This window comes from Lotus japonicus, chromosome 4, assembly GCF_012489685.1.
Source record: "Lotus japonicus ecotype B-129 chromosome 4, LjGifu_v1.2".
NCBI classification, from domain to species: Eukaryota; Viridiplantae; Streptophyta; class Magnoliopsida; order Fabales; family Fabaceae; genus Lotus; species Lotus japonicus.
Window position 1 is genome coordinate 73,812,376 of NC_080044.1, and position 12,392 is coordinate 73,824,767.

General features: G+C 37.3%; 1 protein-coding gene across 1 annotated transcript; it reads right to left on the reverse strand.

The window, feature by feature from the left end:
* Window positions 1–3,976: 3,976 nt before the first annotated feature.
* On the reverse strand, window positions 3,977–5,354 carry LOC130714463 (uncharacterized protein At4g22758). Its single transcript, XM_057564359.1, has 2 exons — window positions 4,650–5,354; window positions 3,977–4,345 (listed from the first exon to the last, which is right to left on the reverse strand). Exons 1-2 carry the CDS (start codon window positions 4,879–4,881, stop codon window positions 4,161–4,163), a joined length of 417 nt encoding a protein of 138 aa, XP_057420342.1. The 5' UTR covers window positions 4,882–5,354; the 3' UTR covers window positions 3,977–4,160.
* Between the last annotated feature and the right edge of the window lie 7,038 nt (window positions 5,355–12,392).

Consider the following 12,392-nt stretch of genomic DNA (forward strand, 5'->3'; position numbering starts at 1 on the left):
AATCTATGCGTGCCATGTTTCAATTGAATAACAGATAAACTTGTTAAGAAAATGAATTGTAGCTCAACCGCTAAAGTCATACTCATATGCCAAAGAGATCAACGTGCACCTCTGACCTCACGGTGTCATTGTCAAAGATTCGCGTATAACACCATCCACAACCACAAGACTATGATGGTGGAATCGAATCATGCACTTGCGTGTGTACGCACACACGGATTAGTACCTCTCAATTTTAAAATTCCCTCAAATTTCTCAACTTAAAATTTTGTTTTGTATGTATTAAATAAGTGAATTATTTCAATAATATTTTACTAGCAAACTAGATATTATACCCGTGCGTTGCACGGGTTTATATACAACATTTTTTTATATTATATGAAAGTTATTATAGTGTAATTATATAAATAATAGATATTAAAATATTTCTTCAATATAAAAATAACAGAAAAAATTATTGTGTTTAGACATCTAAATAGATAGTATTAGAGTTTTTTGATGCACTAAATTTCTTGTATTAGAGTTCCCTTTATGTAAATAAATTATATTACTGAAATTTAATAATTTTTTTTAAAAGGAAAATATTATTAATAACATAAGAAAAATTGAGAAAATATTTTTACTACTATATAAGAGATCAAAAAACATATTTGAAATTATTTATCAAATAATACACACATGCAGTATATTGATATTTATTTAATTTTAAAAATATTTTTCTAGATTGTTCATTAAGAAATTTTATCTTTACTATTATTAAGTTCAAGTCTCCTTACATATATATATATATATATATATATATATATATATATATATAGATTGCACCAACCACTCCTGAAATTTATCATTATTGCATTGACTTCACATCTATACTTAATAATATATTAACCACTCTTATTTTATTGGAAACATTTCACTAACCTCTCTTAAGACAATAGTGTTAAGTTTCAGGAACGTGAGTGCACTTTCTCCATAACATTTTTGTTAGTTTTAGAATTTTTTTGTTACAAGAGGAAACTTAAGCAGTTATCTGCGATCGAAAATAAATCTGTCACGAAATCATTGGAAAGATATTGTAATGTGTGAATTAAATTATATTTTAGCGTGATGGTGCTGGCGGCAACAATAGTGGCGGCGGTGGTAGCGGTGGTTTAGGAGATGGTGGCAGCAGCAGAGGCAAAGGTGGTGCATGGTTGTGATACCGATGGCAATGACCGAAGTGGTAGTAGTTAGGGATGACAATTTTGCCCAAACTCATGGGTACCCGCCCGAACCCAATCCGATTTGACGGGCAAAATCCGAGTTGACTGGATTTGGGTTTGGGTTTGGGTTTTGCCCGTTACTGTATTAGTTAAATCCGTGTCCATACCCGCCAAAACCCGAACCCAAAAATACCCGAAACATTAAATTACAAAAAAACCCTCATACATATATATATATATATATATATATATATATATTTATAAACTTTGTTCTTAGTGTTTGATGATTAATTGTACTTTTGTATGTTTGAGAAAGTAAACTGTAAACTATTGTTGTCTCACTTTAGTGATGGATGAGGATGATAAATAGTATTTGTTTTTTTTTTTCTTTCCATGAATTTCACTTTTTTTTTATATGAAAGTAATTAAGTTCTGGATTGAGTTGCTACGTAACTAATGGGTTTGGGTTTCGGGTTTTACCCGAAACCCAATGGATTTGGGTATGAATTTCATTTTATCGCCCATAAGATTTGTGTTTGGGTTTGGTTTTGGGTTCTGGGATTTGGGTTTGGGTTTGGTAATTGTAAAACCCGTGCCCGATCCTACCCGTTGCCATCCCTAGTAGTAGTGTTGGTGGTTGTGCGGTGACAGCGGCGATGGGAGCAAACACCGTGAAGGTTGTGGTTGACGTTGCGGTAACAATGGTAGAAGTGATGACAACGATGGAGGTGAGTGTGGTACTGGCGTCGATGGTAGTGACAACAATAACAATGGTGAAAATGATAACAAAAAATCAAGATAAAAATATTTTCTAAATTTAAAATTTTAAAGTTGAAAACATAAAATATTTTTCTCAAATTAAACCAAAGAAAGGCTATTAAGTTGTTGTTCTGCATTTTATTTTCTTTAGCTTTTCTACTATGATCTTATGCTGTTAGTAATTTGCTTTCTTATATTTTCTTTAGCTTTTCTACTATGATCTTATGCTGTTAGTAATTTGCTTTCTTATTTTACCCAAAAGAAAAGTAAATTGCTTTCTTTATAATCATATCCACCCTGGCCGAGGGTCCATGTGCATTGTTGATTCTTTAAAATCAAAGTAGGTCCGTATCTGAAATCATCTCTTTGTTGAGCCTTTTATTTACCAATTCCTTTTTATCTTTTGACATTCTCCTTCCTATACCAAACAGTAGTAGCACCAAAAAACTTCTCTGTGCTTATCAAGAGTTATTATATATAATTTATACTCTTCACATGCCATCGTCCTCATCCTAAAAGCAAGACAACCTATCAACATAAATCATCTAGCTGCTTCTTCTCTTCAGTCTGCCAACCTCAATATTCGGTCCACATTTCAGCATAATCTTCAAATACATTGTAACAAAAATAATATCACAAAATACAAACAACAAAGACCATTTCACTGGTGGAATATGTCCAAGAAAAGCCGCTAAGAACCCCGTCTGCAAATACAGGCTGTGGCCATGTTGGATTTGAATACATTCGATAGAAACAAACATTGCTCCAAGTGTTGTCTGTTTCATACTCGGTTTAGCGTGCAACAGCTTATTTAAAATTTATATTTGGCATGCAACTCGGTGTATTAGCTATTCTTTGATGACCAATGACACATAGCACTAACGGGTAGATAATCGTGTTTTTTAATCCTATATTATAGGGTTTGATTTCTGAGCAGCCTGTATGAAAAAACCTAAGTACCCACTTAACAATCTCTGAACAATGTGTATTAGCCTAATGACAACTAGTTGTGAGAATATCTTAGAAAAAAAGTGATACCTTGACCAAGGCTCTATCAGATATAAACCGTACATTTCATCCACGTTTCTAGAACGACATTAGAATAGCATCAAATTCAAAACAAGACGAATCCTAATACAACTTGGAATATAATATGTTTGAACTGGTAACGGTTGGTGGAGGAAGGACTTTCAATATGCAGTGTACATTTAACTATCAGTTAAATACAACTTTATTCGTTTTCAATCCCAAATTATATGATAATAACGTCTAGTTGGTACTTTTGTTGACTTAAAACGAATTATTAATTTCCAAAGCATGAATTGCGCTATATATAGATCGAACTCACGTTTTGAGCGGCATGAGAAGAATATCCTCCAAGAATATTTGGGTAACATTCACTGTCTCCAACTAAGTGCGTGCTTGAATGTTTTAAGAATTGGTTGATTTTAATTATAATTAAATATTAATAAAGTTAATTAGGTGCAAGGTGAAATATATGCATTACAAAATCTAATGGTTCATTAACACTTCAAATACACTCATACTAAAAGTGAGGCGCATATCAATGATGATGTAGAAATGAAGAGAGAAATACGGAGAAAAATTGACTAAAATAAGATAAAAGAGAAAATTTGTGAGAATTATTTAAAAAATGTGATGTAAAAGTGTTTTGACTGTCTAATTAAATCTTTAGAACAAGTTAGTCCAACTCAACGGACTTGGTTGAAAATTGAAAATGGTTAACTTCTAGTATCTTGAAGGGTGTAAAACCAAGAAAGTGTAATGTAGCGATTAATTTTGTGTCACATTTGACACAAACTTCTCAAAATTGTCAGTTTGTAGGGATAGTGTGATACCGATGTGTATCCAAATGTGAAGTCCTTTTTGCTGGTTTTGTAACTTAATTAGAATTCATTGTGAAGTACATCCAAATGTTTAAAAACAAAAAGTACATCCAAATGAAAAAGACATTAAAATGAAGGAACTATCAATCAAATTTAAAACAAGGCAGGGAAACAAAACTTAACCTTTATTGGATGAAAATCAATCAAAACCTAAACCTCAAAGAGTTTGAGTGCCTAAACTGGTTCTCTTGCTTGCGTGAGAACAAAAGATACCATGTAGATTTCACCACAAAATGTATCACAATTTATTTCTTCAGTTCCTTCCTCACAAGTCAAATTTTGTATCCATCAATCAATGGGAAGAAATCTTGAGGCTGAGGGACTTGTTGAACCAAGCCTTCCAGCTCCCACTGCTCCTCCTTCGTGGAAGTGGTGTAGTTCCAGCAGATTCTGCTACACCAGGAGATCCCTGTGGCTTCTTGCATAGCATGAAATTCCTAGCTCCATGTGATCCAATTCTATCCCATGGACTCAAAGCTGCAACACCATCAAAATCATACAATTCAGTTCTCATTTTCAATCAAATTAAATTCTATAATACAATCAGAAAACATGTTTCAAAATCCAATTAGAATGCAATAGTAAAACTATTTGACCTGCAAAACACACACAAATTTAGGGTTCCCAATTTCAAAACAAAATCCACATAATTGAATGGTTTTAGGATCAAATTTAACACCCAGAATGAGCAATTAAACACAACGATTCAAATTGCAACAAAGATGATAACTTCACACAAAAGCGGTTGAATCTGATTGAAAAAACATAGTGGGGTGTTTACCATCAGATCCAACGTGGGGGCAATAGAGAGCGAAACCGGTGGTATCAGTTCCGAGAACGGGAAGCCTCCCCTCACGAGCATAGGATTTGAGGGCGGTGTCGATGACCGCCGCCACAAGCTCCTCCTCATTCACGACGAAGCGAATCGGGCCAGCGCTTCCCAGCACATTGATGCTGATCAACAACCTCATCGCATTCGCGTTCAGATTCTTCTTCTGCTTGTTCATCAACATCGTTTCAATCGTTCAATTCAACACAAATTCACAACGGGAAACAAAATCAGATCGCAACACAAATTGCCAAGAATCGAAAATTCGAGATGGTTCCGGAAAAGAAGAAAAACAAAATTGGGGGATTGAATCGGATTGGTTTGGGTGAAGGATTTTCTCAGGGGTCGAGGCCGATGCAGCGGTAGTACCAGCCTTCTTTGCAAGAACCGAAGGAGAATTCAGAAGCAGGGGAAAGTCGGAGGAGAATCGCGCTCGCCCTTGAAGAAGGGAAAAGGGAGCGCATGAAATCGAGATTGCTTAGGGTTTCTACCATTCACAACGAACGGACACGGAGGTTGGTGGTGGTTGCGGCGGCGGAAGAAGGAGGAGAAGCCAGAGGAGAGGAATGAGGTTAACCGCGTTGGGTTGGTGTTGTGAAGGGGAAGAAGCAAAAGGGTGTTGGTTTATATAGGAAGGGGATTTGGTTGTTACTTGGTAACTTGTTAGGGTTAGGGTGTTGTTTGTTTTTGTTAGGGAAAATCGATTCCTATTTCAATGGGTAAATTAGGGTCAAACTTCAAAGCCTTTTTTTGTGAGAATTCAAAATTGTTGGATTCTGTTAAATATTAGTATTTGATTTCATGATAAATATTGATATTGATAACTTTTGTATCAGAATGGATTCTTTCTCTCAAGTGATATGATTATTCTAGAGAGATTTCATCTATTTGAATTCTATTTAAAATAATTGATGGCTAAGATTTCACTTGATTTTTTTTTAACTTTTTAATTCAGATATTTATCAGTTTAATAGTTATATTGTTTTCTGTTGTACCAAAAAAATAGTTATATAAAAGATATATAATTTTTTTGGACGTTTAAAAGATAATTAATTAGATTTTATGATCTTAATTAATCATATCATAATTTATATTAATAAATTCAAAGATATCATTTTTTTAAAGCTACCAGATAAGATGATAAGATTGGTTGGATACATTTTTTAAACAATTATGTGACGAATTAAATTCATATTTATCTCCTTTTTAAAAAAAGAAAAAAAATATATAGAGTTTAATGGTTGTGCACTATCAATATAAAACATTTTTACGCAGATGTCCAATAATTGAATGTCAGGTATTCAAATGCTTTTATAATCCTTTTTATTTTAATCAAATTAAAAACTTATTTTTTTATTTAGCAACCTATCATTGGATGTTTGTGTAAAAAATGTTTACACTAATTAACGGTACATTAGCAATTTCAAAAAAAAAACGGTACATTAGCATTAAATTCAAAATTTAAAGATATAATTTATTCAAAACTAAAAGAGAATAAAATTATTTAAACAATTAATTAATGTATACTTTTTTTAAAGTAACAGTTAATGTGTGCTAATTAAATATGCATTTGTTTTAATTGAAATTAAAAAAAAAATGTAACTTTCTCTTACGTCACATGTAAAACTATCTTTTTTTTTTTTTTAAATCAGTCACATGTAAAACTATCACACACCAGTTATGTACATTATACTTTATTTTTAATATATTTAAATATTTAAAATTTTAGAAATATATCGTGGTACACTTTTCGAGTTTTCGTTATTGTGTATTTAAATACCAGTCGGATTTGAACTCTTAACTTAAAAAAGTTTAAATTCAAAGTTCAAATCCATCCAGAACCCTTTAGGCTATCCATACCAGTCGTGGTTCACTTTTTAATATCAGATGTTAGATGTTAGTACTCAGATCCCTTTCACAGAAACAACCATTCTCTGTTATTTTTAATCATTCTTTTTCTTATTTTCAATTTTAAATAAGCTACTATCACCAACAACGAGTTTTAAGAAATGAATATCAATAGGTTTTCAAATTTATATTACTTTTAAATAAATATTATATTAAATTTCAAAATTTGTTGGGTCATTCCTGGAATGTGGAACTTATTCATACTTTTTGAAAAGGGAATTGCGTGAATTTTTTGGTTAAGCATGAGGCTAGTCAAAACAAAGAGTTAGTTTCATTTGAGTCGTCTCTTGAGGGGTTGGGAAGCATGTTGTTAGCCGATGCGCTCGGTATCTCATTTGTGAGAATCTAGCTTAGGCTGTTTGCTTTGTTGGTTGCGTTTTTTTTTTTTTCCTTTGCTGCTTGTACCAAAGTTGTTGCGAGTTAGTTTAGGCGTGTGCAGTGACGAAGATAGGAGAAATTAATCTCACAACTAATAATCGTGTGATACATTAATTAACCCAAAAAAAAATTGATTTACTATTGCCTGAAAAAAAAATCTAGTATCACATGATTTTCAAAATAAGAAGTAATGTAATTCTTTTTATGATTGCATATTTTGTACGTTTGAAGATTTTTTATAAATTGAGATAAAAGTCTGTTAATTTAGCATTTTTTTACTAGGCAATTTTGCAAATGTAAAAAAAAAAAAACTTATTGTTTGCAAATAAGAATTGCCCACATAAAGGCGTATTCATGCCCGATAGAATAGAATATTCTTGTATTTATACAATTACACGGTTGACTAATAGAATATTCTTATATAATTACATAAGAATAAATACAAGAATATTCTTGTATTTATTCTTATGTAATTATGCCTATAATTAGGGTTTAACTTTTATCATTAGTCAACCATGTAATTTTATAAATATGGTATTTATCCATCAATAATATTCACGAAAAATATTTCCTTGAATGCCTCAAACAACTAGAAACAATCAATTTTGAAACAATTTCTCGTGAAGCCGACATCTCATGTGCAGTCTACTTATCCAACAGTCCACAATTAAAAAATGCCCGAAAATTAAAAAAGAGCGAGGGCTTAGAAAACAAAATACTATCAAGTGGTGCCCACTAGGGTGCACAAGTAGCACTTTGGTTCACCGGTGCACCAGGGGATATTTTAGACTTTTCCCCTTCCTTTCCTTCTCTCTTCCACTCTACCCCTGAGTACCCTCCTTCACTGCCTCCCGGAACAACCAGAAAGAGGCATGACAGCTCCAGTCATCGGAGCTCCCCACTCGATCACTGGAGCTCTAAAAGAGCATTTTACTTGCGTTGAATTCCCTCACCATCTTAACACAAAAATTAATCTCCAAACATGTCAAAGAACAAAAGCATAAACAATCAAACACAGATGGCAACCCCCCATAACATTTCACATTCCATATCTAACCCATTGAAACAGTAGAATAAAAACATGCTGCCAAAGCCCATCATCTTACAGAGAAACAAATGGGATTGGAAAAGAAAAAAAGGATTTTTCCACACTAAGACAACAAATGAATCCAGATCTGAAGGGAAATGAGATATATGCGGTGAAAGTCGCCAAACCAGTGAAGAGAAGAAGCAAATTAGGTTACCCAAAAAGAGAATCAATCATTTCAGATTATAATATGAGCAAGCAAGTAACTTTGTGATTTTCAACAATCGAATGTGTAACTGAAGCTCTAGAGCGAGATCCTGACCCTGATTAAAAACAAAGCTCTTGAGCGAGATCTCAACCCTGATTTCAAGCGCTTCCTCCTCGAACCCAGAAATCTTCACTCCCTTCAGACACTCCTCAAGTCCCACATCATCCCCACAAGAATCAGTGGATCTGAAAACGTTCACGGGTCAACCCATCACCACACACTCGCCGGAACCACTACCTGAGACTGGAGACAAACGGAACGGGTCGACAGTGGTGCGTTGAAACCCAAAACTCAAGCGTTGAAGCAAAACGCTGGCGAGGGAGAAACAACAGGAGCAGGGAGAAAGAAGAAGGGTTGTCAATTCCCATTTTTTCCCTTTGAATCCTCATCTAATCCTAAACATTCAATTAAAGAACATTCCAAAATTCTAGGATCTAATGGTGTTTAAAGCTGGTGCACCGGTGGACCAAAGTGCTACTTGTGCACCCTAGTGGGCACCCTATCAAGTATCAACCTAAAAGGTTATGTAGAGCAGTAGAGATATCATTCGAATTCTGATGATTTCAATTGATCTTTAATTCACATGATCAACTGGACATTTTATTAAGGAGAACATCAAAACATGAATCAAGCACATGCCGTTAAAATTAATAATCTTCGGTTAAGCTTTCCCTAAAAAAATAAAAAAAAATCTTCAGTTGAGCTTATATATATACTTAGCATTAAACTGAAGCACACCGCTTCCAAATTTAAGATATCCAATTTTTGGCCACAGTTGTCTTAGTCCAGAACTAATTCTAGATTCTTTTGCATAACTTGGAGTGAAAACAAAAGATCTTTCTAAGAACTTCGAGTAATTCTGGAATATGTGAGGAACGACATGATCTAAGTATAAAAAATCATAAAAAGTGGAATCTTGTTGGTGTGTTTATAAAGCATCAATATACGGGGAATGGGAATTGAAGATTGTTTGTTCACATATATTTTTTTTTTGATACATCGAAAAATTGCAAGAAAAACCAAGAAAAGCTAAGTGATGCCTAGGGCATCTCGCAGAATGAGAACTTGAAGCTCAGGTCCAGGTGCATCCAAGGTGGTAATCTCCATGCCTGACCCTCGATAGCTGTGTTTGGCTAGCCAGTCTGCTGCCTGGTTACTCTCGCGTGGAGTCCAAGAGAGGTGGAGTTGCCAAGCACGAGTCATGAAGCCGCGAATCTCTTTGAGAAGAATCACCTGTGGATGGGTATCCACCTTGTTATCATCTCGCAGGATGTCTACAAGTTCTTTACAGTCTGTTTCGCATAACAGCTTTCGAGTTCCCTGGTTCCAAGCAGTTTGCAACCCTTCACGAAGAGCCTTGGCCTCTGCTTGGAAAGCGTTCCCCCTTGTTCCTTCTTCATGAATCCCAGGACCCATGAGCCCTTGTGATCTCTGAGAAGCCCACCTGTACCCGTCACACTGTTTTCACTATTGAAGCTTCCGTCTACGTTAAGTTTCAAGAAGTCATCTTGGGGAGGCCTCCACACACTAGCCATCCAAACATGATCCTCATCCATATTATCTGCTTGAAGGGAGCGAACAATTTCATCATGGTCATGACAAAGTTTTCCACGCACTCTCTAAAGTCCATTGTTGAGTGTCCATGCACATATTGCATCTCCACTTCCAAATGTTCCACAGGCCAACAAGGAATTTGGTAGCATGGGAGCTGCGGGCATGATGATCGATCCATTCTTTTAGGTCTTGGGTCCAGAAATTGAGCCAGTGCCACACACCCAATCTTCCCCAAAGCTCACGTGAGTGAGGACAGTCTCTCAATGCGTGGAGATTATCTTCCACTTCAGCAGAACATCTGGTGCAAGCTGGCGACAAGGCCATATGGCACTTGAACCGAGCCGCATTTACAGGGAGTGCACCCTGAAGGCAGGACCAGACAAAGACGCGGATCTTTTCAGGGAAGGTGAGCTTCCATATCCAACGCCAATCCGCTGCAGTATTCATTGCCAGGTGTTGAGAACGGAGCCAAGCATACCCATCGCGGACTGAGTAGCTACCGCTGGAGCTCCCTTCCCACGTCCAACCATCATGCGCATTAGGGTCGATGTGAGGAGTGATCGCCGCAAACCAGTCCCTCTTCTCTTCAGGGAGCACAATGTTCAATCTGTTAAGACACCAGGTGTCGTGATAAATGAGGTCATGGAGGTTAAGGTTTGTATCTGTTATGTGAACAAAATCTAGGTGCTCCGCTAGCTTACCCTGGCCGGACCAGTCTTGGTACCAAACGGAGGTTGTGCCATTTCCCAGGTTGAATTTGAAGCCATTTTTAATGCCATCACGCGCTTTCATTAACCCTTTCCAGACTGGCGACGCATTACTACGAACGGGGGTGGTGAGTACCGTCCCACCTTGAACGTATTTGTGAGATAAAGTATGGACCCAAAGCTTATTAGCATTCACATGAAGCTGCCAGATAGCCTTGCCTAGCAAGGCGGTGTTGTGGTCTTCCAGGTCCCGAACACCCAAACCTCCGTGTTGGCGGTCACTTGTGATTGTTTTCCAGTTCACCAAATGCCACCCGCGCTTCCCACCACCCTTGGACCAAATGAAACATCTCATGGTTTGATTCATGCTGTGGATAATAGTTCTAGGCAGCCAGAATACCTGCATAGTATAAGTTGGCATGGCCGTTATAACTGCTTTTGTTAAACAAATCCTCCCTGCAAAATTCAACAGGTTAGTTTTCCAGGAAGCAAGCTTTCTAGATATATTATCCAACAAATAGTTGAATGAGCTCCGAGATGTTCTTCCTCCCGTGAGGGGAAAGCCCAAATAGCGTCCAAGATCACTCACAAATGGGATTGGGGCTATGTGGCAGATCGCATCTCTCACTTCAGGTCTAACTCCCTTAGAAGCAATGGCCTTTGATTTAGTGATGTTAATCTTTAAACCCGAATGGAGGCAGAAGGTTTGTAGCGTGTCAGCCACTAATTGAACTTGAGGAGCAATGGCTTGGCAAAATAGGAGGACGTCATCCGCAAAAAACAAATGAGAAATCGGAGGTCCTTGGGGTGAAATTCTGATGGGGTTCCACATACCCTTGTCGACTAGATCATGAATCTTAACTGAAAGTCTTTCCATGCACAAAACAAATAGGTAAGGTGGGAGAGGGGTAGCGGAGAGAAGCGGGGAGGTGGGATTTAGGGATTAGGGATTGGTCAAATAAATAACTAGGCTGGGTTGTTAATTGATCGGGAGGACCAAGCTACCCGGTGGGAGAGGGGTAGCGGAGAGAAGCAGGGAGGTGGTGAGCCTTCGAGTTGGACGTTCCCGGGAGGGGCTCCTGCAAGGGACTCCGATGCTAAAGTAAGTAAATGTATGAGAGGGTTAGTAGGTTAAGTGAAGAGGGTAAGTTACTTTAGCAAGGAGGAGGATCCCCCCTTATATACACGTAGTGAAGCTAGGGTTGGAGCCATGCAACGGCATGCATGGCTCGTACTTGGTTCGCCCTGAGCCGTTGGATTCTCTGCTTCTCCTGCCGCAAAGCAGCGATTTAACGGTTCAGGGTACCTCGAGATATGCGCCCAACCACCCTAGTTTCGTGGGGTGGTTGGCCTAGGTCAACCCCTATGCAGTGGGGACCAACTGTAGTTTTGTACTATGAGGCGAGCCTAGTCGCCAGCTCCAGAGGAGGCGCGGGAATAGGTGTGGTCGTCCCGGAGTGTAACCGACCCCGTTGTCGTGTTATCGGTGGTGATCGTCCTAGGGGGGTAATCGGTCCACGTCATTGCCTTGGAAGGGAAGCCCCAAGTGGGTGCTCGTCTCTTCCTGTGATCTTCTAGGATCTAACCACCGTCCTGGGTGGTTAACCCCAGGTGGTATCCGTCCCGGTTCTTGTCCTGGTCGTCCGTACTCAGGGATTCCCAGAACATTAATCAAAATGATTGTTTAATATATGAACGGATTGTGATTTATTTTCCTGAGATACAAAAGAGCTCATCGTCGATTTGGGAATTAACTCATAGAAGTAACTAGCTAGTAACAACTACGGTAAAAAAAAAAAAAACTAGCAAAAGTAAAGAATTGGCTAACTAGCTAAGTAAAGTAAAATGTAATG

Excerpts from the sequence above, each read along its gene's own strand:
- LOC130714463 (XM_057564359.1), bottom strand. The coding sequence starts at position 4,881 with ATGTTGATGAACAAGCAGAAGAAGAATCTGAACGCGAATGCGATGAGG. Across the intron at positions 4,346-4,649 it reads CCCCCACGTTGGATCTGATG|CTTTGAGTCCATGGGATAGA; the intron begins GTAAACACCCCA and ends ATGGTGTTGCAG.